The 9044-nt window shown below is 45.2% G+C and overlaps 1 protein-coding gene across 1 annotated transcript; it reads right to left on the bottom strand.

Moving 5' to 3' along the window:
• Positions 1 to 681: 681 nt before the first annotated feature.
• LOC125508174 (auxilin-related protein 2) lies at positions 682 to 8643 on the bottom strand. Its single transcript, XM_048672781.2, has 8 exons — positions 7762 to 8643; positions 5046 to 6576; positions 4843 to 4966; positions 4665 to 4762; positions 4151 to 4216; positions 3855 to 3944; positions 1641 to 1817; positions 682 to 1313 (listed from the first exon to the last, which is right to left on the bottom strand). Exons 1-8 carry the CDS (start codon positions 8313 to 8315, stop codon positions 1275 to 1277), a joined length of 2679 nt encoding a protein of 892 aa, XP_048528738.1. The 5' UTR covers positions 8316 to 8643; the 3' UTR covers positions 682 to 1274.
• Between the last annotated feature and the right edge of the window lie 401 nt (positions 8644 to 9044).

The following is a 9044-nucleotide window of genomic DNA, read 5'->3' as shown; positions in this document are numbered from 1 at the left end:
GGCATGGTGCAGCGTGCCGGACGGCGAACCTGCAGTGCAACACGCCCATGCGGCTACTTGTTGCATTGACCGATCCATCAGTTTGCGAGGGACAAATCTAGCGGCTCAAGACCCAATTGATTTCTCCACGAAATCAGTCAGTTGATTCCTAACAAAGTGGTCAAGCACAGCAGATGGAATGATATCGATAATTATGTTTTGTGGAATCACTGAACCAAGCATATGACATAGCAAAGTGGTCAAGCACAGCAGATGGAATGATATCGATAATTATGTTTTGTGGAATCACTGAACCAAGCACATGACAGACGTATACGACAATTTTTTACTGATAAAAAAGTAGTCAGTACCCAGCTTATTCTAGTAACTAGGCTTTTAAAAAGAAAATTGGTTCGGCTTTTAGAATATGTTGGATAAGGGGGAGCTTATTTCAAAAGGCAACAAAGAATTGACCCTTAATGTGAGATAAAATTGAAAGACTCGGGTTAATTCTACTGAAATCACACCGTGCCGACATATTTAAGTGTGGGAACAATTTCTGACTGATAAACAAGTACTACTACTCTGTTATCATAGCGTGCCGACATTTAAGTGTGTATATGTATCTTGCATAATAATTCAGCCACGTACAGGGCAATTTGAACCAATTCCGAGGAACAAGGAAACCAAACGCCTGCTCGGTAAAAAGGGCAAACCAGCTACCCAAAATTCCAGATCAACTTTATAACGAAATCATACAGGAAAAAAATCACTAGGCACGGCTCCAACTCCCATGGTTGCACCAGCAGTTCCCAATAAACAAACACAACATAACGTATGACAGTGGCCATGGCATCAAACAGGTGACAAGCCATGAATCCATGTAACGTTGGCCTTCCCGAAGTAAAATGAAGCACATTGGACCCCAAAAATCACAACACCGAACCCGCTCCGCTGCTACACACAACCCACCATCAACCGAGCAAAAAGGACGCTAATATACACCTACTGGTTGAAGGTCCGCTGGCATGTAGCAGCTGCGAATAGTCGTCGAATCAACACATGCACAAGGTGGAAGGAAGATGGATGCAGTAAGCAAACAGCAATACAATAACAAATAATGGCGGGTGGGGCTTTCACTTGATCACTTCATTGTTTCCCCTGACGGCATGACCGGCCGCTCCAGCTTGGACGTTCCTCCTTGAGCACCTCAAGCAGTCAAAGGAGGTGATGATGCACGGTGGGCGGACTTCTCGAGTACCTTACACGGGCGAAGATGGTCCTCATAGTAATGTTTAGAAGAGCTCTTCAGAGTTAAATTTGTTCCAGGCCTCCTGTTTAATGCATGTATAGAGGAGGGTTAATAAAAATGTTGGGGGACGACAGGTTATTTCTGCTCTGGTGTATCGCAAAGAATAATAAAAATTATACTTATTCAATCTTTATGATTTATTCAATCTTGGAATGTAGAGAGGAGGGTTAATAGAAATTTCTCATAGTAAAAATCACAATGATTGAATAAGTATTCTACACAATATTTAGAAACTATATATAGGATTCAGCAACGTGCAGGGTATCGTCTAGTATATGCAGCTTTAATGTACACATCCTGAGCTAAAGAAAGCATCATATACTGGTGTGAAACAGACAAGTTAACACACCTTAAGAAGATCAAAAACCTTCTCGGCGATATATTTCTGCTGTAGATTTGCACCCTTTTGTTGCACCTTATCAGGATGGATGCACAAAGTTGCCTTTCTGTACACCTTTTTAACCGCAGCAGCAGTGATCAGATCTGTTAGGGATACAGGCTGCCATCCACATTCTGGCCAAAGTACCTGTTTAGAAATAATACATGGATTACCACCAGGGAAAACACAGAACTTTTCTGGCTTATCCTAAAGAGTTATTGTTTGAAAGAAGCTCGAACACAGCTATAACAACAGGAGAGAACATAACCACAAACATGTTTCTGGTGGAAGAGATCATCTATATGGCTGTATTTCAACTACAGCTCACAGCAAAGGATTTTAAATGTTTTATATGTGGCCTGAAAGATATTATACTTTGTTGCTGTTTTAACACATATTATTGGGAAAAAATATAGTTTAACCAGCGAATATGAAATGCAGATCACATTGTTGCTACAAAGATGGTATTGCAGCACATTACCAAAATGATTATAAGATATGTACTGCAATTGGTATTAGGCTTTCCGGCTAACTGATTGGTGCATGCAACTCAACGGTATCAGAGCCTACGTTTTCTTTGTTCTCTTCCCACCCACCAGAACCCCAGCTGCCTATTATAGACTCCCTCCGTAAAGAAATATAAGAGCGTTTAGATCACTAAAGTAGTGATCTAAACACTCTTATATTCCACCCCTCCTTACCCACTCCTTCCCGTGGACCACCCTCTTCTTGGCTACCAGATATGTGCCTCCACTGCTTCCCTCTGTCAATATCTAGGTGCAGAATGCTTCTGCCATATCAAACACTGGCGCCAGTCAGTGACTTGAACCGATGCCTCTGCATCATTGGGCGCTTGTGTCTTCCTCAGTGTACATCCTCTCCGCCCATGTACCGGCACACAATGACCCAACTATTCTAGCCCCCAAGATGGGGGCACGGTCATGCCCTCATCTGCACACCTCTGGGCTCTGACCTCTGCCATCCCATCTCAGGCCACCGCCTCACTGGTCATCTTAGACGCATTCGTGAAATAAGCCCAGTCGACCACAGTTCCTCTATTAATCATGCTCCTTTGTCCAGCTTTTGGCACACAAGTTTTATCCCTTTCAGATTCATGATGATATCTCACCACGAGTGTTGGCTGCACAGGAGATGGAAAGTGGAACAGAGACTCGTTCACTGGTGATTCTGATTCCAAACTACTGAACAAATCTATGCTCTGCTTATTGGAAAACCATCTCACAGATGCTATGCTCCTAACAGGGGACAATGACAAGTTTGCTCTTTGTATGTTTATCACATGTTTATCATTAAGCTTCTTAGAATACCTTTGCCCTTGTACAATCTTCCATGCTATTTCTCAGTATGCATATTTGCCTGTGGAAGCGTGCAAGATTGTCATGGGAATATACTCTAAGAAGCTTAATGATAAAGAAGTGGCCGATATACCTAGAGCACTATTGATGTCCGCAGCAGAGAAGTCCCTAATATGAGATGGTTCCCAGCAACAAGTATGCAGAGGATAGGTTTGCTCAGGAGTTTGGAATCAGGGTCAGCAGTGCACTACTCTCTGTTCCAGCCCATATGCAGCCTCCGCCCATGATGGGATATGAATCCAGAAGGGAGAAAACTTGTGCACCAAGGTGTTGGAAAGTGGAACAAGATTGGCATGAAAATTATTAATGGAGGAAAAATAGTCAACTAGGCTTGTCTGAGTTTTTTACAGAATGAGGAAAGAAGAACCAACCAAGCAATGGTTTGTGGCGGATACCATTGGTGGCCAAATGATGGGATGAGTGGAGTTGGGAATATAGTACATTTAAGCATCAGCAAATAATCAAAACTATACAATGCCATGACTGGTCATCACTTGGTCAATTCAGCGAAAAAATAGTTTAGTGAAACATGCAGTTAAGACTTTGGATTGCAGGAATCTGAATGCTCAAACAAATACCCGAGGAACAAAATTTAGACAAGAGAAACTATCTGTTGACCATAACGTATTACAAAATTACAGGATAAATAACCACATTACGAAATTGAACGACAAAATAATATATTCGAGTAGACTAAAAACACGCATGTAGCTTCTGTTTAAAAGAAGGATAGAACAAAGAGAATGCACAGAGAGTTGACAGAAATAACTAAGAATTGCCTCAAATTTTAGCAGTTCCAAGGACTCACATATTGCATAGTTGATAGCAGTGCCCGCAAATTGCCTTCTTTTCCAGCAGCCCATCGCTTAATCTCGAAGTCTAGACTTTCCGAAATTCTCTGGAATTAACAGACATCACAATTAGAAGTAAGGAACTAGCCATTAGCAGCCAACAACAAGCATCTAATGGGACAATAACACACTTCACTGACAGGCAACCAGGGAACTGCATAGTGTATAAAAATATATGGAGACTGTATTACGTGATGTTTACTAGAGGCCAAAAGAAGAAAAATCAGCTCATGTATCATGAAAGAGTACTTACATCTCTTTCTGCCTGCTCTCTTTGAACATTCATGTCCCGTTCATTCTTCTCAGCCAGGGCTTTTGCCTGCATACGTAGTAAAGTTAAAAATCAGCTACGATTCAAACATTTAGGCATGCATCACAATTCCACTATCATACAGAAAATGTACAATCAACTATTAACAGCAACAATTTTTAGCAGAGAACAATCCTTATCGGAATCTTCTATATCTAAATAGCTAGCCCCCACTAACATATTTCTCTCAACATGCAAGCATGACACCTCATCATTCAACATGCATAAAAAAGGCCCACCTCAACATGCAACTATGCATATTAAAAATCCACTTCACCATGCACCCATGCGTGCATGTAAAATTCCATTCTATTATGCTATTTACATCAAATTCTTATATACTTTCAAAAACTATTATTTCAAATATTGATGTTTCGTGTAACCAAAAACCTCATTGAAATATTGCAAAATATTCCCGCAACAACGTGCGGGGCATCATCTAGTTATATCAACATACCGCTCGTTCACGGGTCCGTTGATGCCGCTCCAACCTAGCACGTCTTCTCTCTTCACTCTCTCCTTCAACCGCTTGAAACTCATCAGATGGCGTGGGAGCTAAAAGAACATAAACCAATCAAATGAAGATTTATAACTGGCAAACTCAAAATAGTACTCCTGTTACGGATAATTAGTACCTCCTCCAAATATCGCGGATAGGTCATCCGTAAAATTTGTTGTAGATGATGCCTTCCGCATAGATGATGCTGAAGCAGAGGTGGCTGCCGCTCTACTTTGACTTTGAGCATTAAACGTAGGATCCTGAAATTTCCACAATTAGAAAAACACTAGCAAAATATTACCATAAAAACAACTATTGCACAAAGATTGTTGTAATCACCACTGTTGGAGCCCTTTGCTTAGGTGCACTGTTTGCTCGGGCACCCATACCAAAAAAGGACTCAAGGTCATCTGGTTTACTCTGTTTTTCTCTTGCCGCTGCTGCCGCTGCAGAAGCAGCGTGCCTCTCTCGAGCCTCAGCAGCTTGCCTTTCCCGAACCTCAGCTGCGGCCTTTTCCACTGCTGCTCGGTCAGCTCTTCTCTTTGCATCTTGTTGAACTCTCTCAACAGCAGCTCTTTCTGCTGTAGCCCTCTCCCTGGTTTGAGCAGCAGCCTTCTCCTTAGCTTCAGCAGCAGCCCTATCAGCTCGGTCTCTAGCATCCACTGCAGCTCTCTCACGAGCTTCCTGCTGAGCTCTTTGCACAGCAGCCCTCTCATTACGTAGGCGTGCTTCCCTCTCTGCTTTTGCACGTGCTTCGATAGCTGCTCTTTCCCGTGCCTCCTTCGTCGCCCTCTCCACAGCTTGCCTACCCCTCCCTCTTTCTCTCTGTTGCTCAAGCTCCCTCGCTTCTTCAAGTCTTCTTTGTTCTCTCTCCTTTTCCTCCCTTTGCCTCATCTCTTTCTCCCTGTCTAGTTTCTCCTGCCTCTCTCTCTCTTCCTGATCCTGTGCATACGACCTTGCTTCATCATCCTGTTCCTGCTGTTCCCTATTTCTAAGCTTTGCATCACGTTCTCTCTCTCGTACTTCCTTAGCATGCTTGAACTTAGCCTCAGCTTTGTCCATGGCTTCCTTCATAGCAGCTGCAGATGCTGCCGCCGATGAATTCCGCTCAGATTCATCCTCATAAAAAGGATTTGCACTGTCATAAGCTGATTTCTGAGGTTTGCCCATGGCAAATTCTTCTAATTCATCCATCGAAGAACTTTTGTTATGGTTGTAGTTTTGGGTGGAGTGCCGCAGATAATCATCATCCCTTCGTTTTGCTCTTGATCCATGCGGTTTTTGCTTAATTGCAAGAGATGGTGGTGGTCTTGAAGGTGGTGGGGCACTCGTTGGCTGTGTGAAGAGGGGAATCTCAGAAACTGTAAGCCATATCTCATCCTCAGACTCATCTGATCTTGGTGACCGGTCATCCATACCATTCCCATTGTATTTCTCGGAACCTGGAGCACCACTATCAACATGAACATCAGAATATCGGGCAGATTGTGACTGTGGAAAAATATTTTCGAAGTCCTCCACAGAAGGTTGTTGGGCTGAGTTTCTTTTCGGAAAATTTTGCACAGGGCTCGAGTCTCGGGCCTTGGTTGATCCATTGCTACCTTTAGAGTCATCACTCAAATTTGTGGTAAACAAAGGTTCTGATTTTGGGACCTGATTGAATGCGCTAGAATCCTCAAATAGACCACTGTCAGCAGCAGTTTTTACTTGAGATTTTGAATGCCTACCCAATTCATCCAAGGGATCCGAGAATATCCCAGAGGATTGACGGGCTGAAGTAGAAGTTGTTTCAAAAGAAACAAAAGGGTCGCTTGCCATGCTAGCTGGCTGAGATGTAGGCACCTTCTTTTCTTTAGCACCAGCAGTTTGCCTGAGATCATAAAAATGAGAACGTTACAAACTGGACCCATTTGTAAGGAAGTAAACATCTATCTAAGTAAAAAAGGTGAAAACAACGAAAATCTTTGATCAATGTAGTTTTTGCCTAAATCACAAGAGGCAACAAGTTCATAACCTCGTCAACTTTGTTGCATAACCCATTTGAAATTGCATTAATAAATTGAGTCAAATCAAATTTCCTATTTTTTCTCTGAAAGCTCAAAAATCAAAGTGAACTCGCACAAAGTACGGATAGGCCTCACAAATTCATGTACCAATGTATCAGAATTCACATTAGTTGGCATTTAATCTGAATGGCAAAACGAGGGGAAAAAGTGGTTGGCGTTTTGCCTACTTGTGGATAACTTGCATCTGTTACGAACAACATGATGCAAAGTGCAAACTGATCAGGGAGCTTTGCAATATAATTAAAAATTACTAAATCGTTCAGCTTTACATACATCAGATTATTTCTAATAATCTGTTTCATTAGGCAAACCAAACTCCAAATGATATAATTTTACCAACTTCTATTATAATTTGCTCAATCCAGTCGAAGTTGGCACACCCCTCAAATCATAAGCCGCTGCACTGTGCTCCAATATTTTCCAATATAATCTGCCCCTTACGAATTTAAAGTCATCAATGTCAACTGATTCTACTAAATTAAAAAGAAACTATCATGCATTAGAAAGCACGAAAAATACAATGTACCAAAACATGATCTCAATTTGATCAAACTTGTGTTGCATAGGCGCCTAAGACATGCAGCTAGAACATGTACAGACTGGTCTAAGATCTATCCAAATTACCTACAGCTAACCTAACATAATGCATGTAGGGATGATACAGGCCCAAGTGAATCAGGGCAGCAGAGCACTAAAACAGATCATAAATGCATTCCTGACTGAACCTGTGTAATACCAATGTAAACCTATTACATATTGGCAAGTTATAGATTCTACTCAACGCAACATTCGGTAGATATGCGCATATGACTGCATAATTTGCCCAGCTCAATGACTTACACACGATCCTCCCGTTTCCCACTAGGCGAGTACCGACAAAAGCTTTGGGTTCATCTGTCTCAAGACTACTATAACAAGATACACTCCTATGTTCCATACAGAGATAATGTGCCGTCCTTTATATCGAAATTGCAGATAAAAGCCCATACCTTTGCTTCACCGGGCTGCTCCTGCCAATCCCCGCAAACAAATCATCAAACCCCGCTGAGGCGGCTGCTGGCCCGGGCTTCCACTTATCTTCCGGCACCTCCCTCGCCTCTGACTTGGTTCCGAAACCAGCGAGCAGGTCGTCGTCTGCAGGGGCCGGCACATGGTTGCCCGCAAAGACGTCGTCGTAGCGCACCGAGGAGCTCTTCACACCAGGGACCCCGTCAAAGATATCGTCATCGTAGACTGGCTTGTCGAACACGGGCATGGACGAGTGCTTCGGCTTGGGCGGCGCGGCGGAGGCAGAGGGCTCCGCAAAGGAGTCGAAGATGGAGTCGATGGAGGTCGGCTGCGTGGGCTTGGGCGGCGGCGCGGAGGACGGGGCCCCGAAGAGGTCGTCGTAGGAGGGGGCGGATGGCACGGCGGCGGCGGCGGATCTGGTGCTGTCCCAGCCGGATCCAGAGGACGGCGCGGCGCGGGCGGCCGACATGGGCGCAGCCTTCCCCTTAGGGCGGAGGCCGAAGTCGCGGGCCAGGATGCCCTGGAAGTCGTCCATGGCGGCCGCGATGGCAGGAGGGTCGCTGGATCTGGGGCGCGAGCACCCGGCCCAGGCGCTTCGTGCCCGCTGGGGATTGGCTCCTTGGAACACTAGACGACGAGGGTGTGAACAGAGCGAAGAGGCGCGGTGGTTCTGGGGAGGGGATAAGAGGTCCCAGGCCCGAGATATCTATCGATCGGATGAATGGGGAGGCGTGGCCGGCGCCTGGGTCGCCGGAGACGCCGCCGTCGAGGTCGCCGGCGACGGGAGAGGGGAACAGGAGAGGGGGAGAGGGGGGGGAGGACTTGTCCCACGCGTCTGTCTTGGTGGGATGTCTGGCGAGAGGGCCCGGAGGGAGCGGGGCTACGTGAGCGTATATCATTGGGGGCCGTGCGGCCACCGCCATGTGGGCCAGGGATAAAAGGCGACGCGCACGCTAGGATTACACGGTGTAGAGTCAGGATGATGCACTGACAGGTGGATCGGAGCTTCGTTCTCGTCCCACATGTCAGTGACGTGTGCCGAGGTGGATGGTGTCACGCCGAGACCGCGAGCGCGTCGGTGGTCTCGTCGTCGGATTCTCGGAGCGCGCGAGCCGGAGGAAGGAAGGAAGCCGGGATTCGGTGAATGGGCCCGATCGGCGTGTAGTCGACCGAAAGACGCACAACTTGAACTTTTTTTTTCCTGGCCGGGATGCACACACGCACAACTTGAACTGCTAATCGAAATACGCATTCGACTGAATTA

The sequence above is a fragment of the Triticum urartu genome, chromosome 5A (genome assembly GCF_056163025.1).
Source record: "Triticum urartu cultivar PI428250 chromosome 5A, HENAU_Tu73, whole genome shotgun sequence".
NCBI classification, from domain to species: domain Eukaryota; kingdom Viridiplantae; phylum Streptophyta; class Magnoliopsida; order Poales; family Poaceae; genus Triticum; species Triticum urartu.
The sequence above is the reverse complement of the archived record's forward strand: the minus strand, read 5'-3'. Positions and strand labels throughout refer to the sequence as shown.

Excerpts from the sequence above, each read along its gene's own strand:
- LOC125508174 (XM_048672781.2), bottom strand. The coding sequence starts at position 8,315 with ATGGACGACTTCCAGGGCATCCTGGCCCGCGACTTCGGCCTCCGCCCT. Across the intron at positions 6,577-7,761 it reads AGCAGCCCGGTGAAGCAAAG|GCAAACTGCTGGTGCTAAAG; the intron begins GTATGGGCTTTT and ends TTATGATCTCAG. Across the intron at positions 3,945-4,150 it reads GAGAGCAGGCAGAAAGAGAT|AGAATTTCGGAAAGTCTAGA; the intron begins GTAAGTACTCTT and ends TGTTAATTCCAG.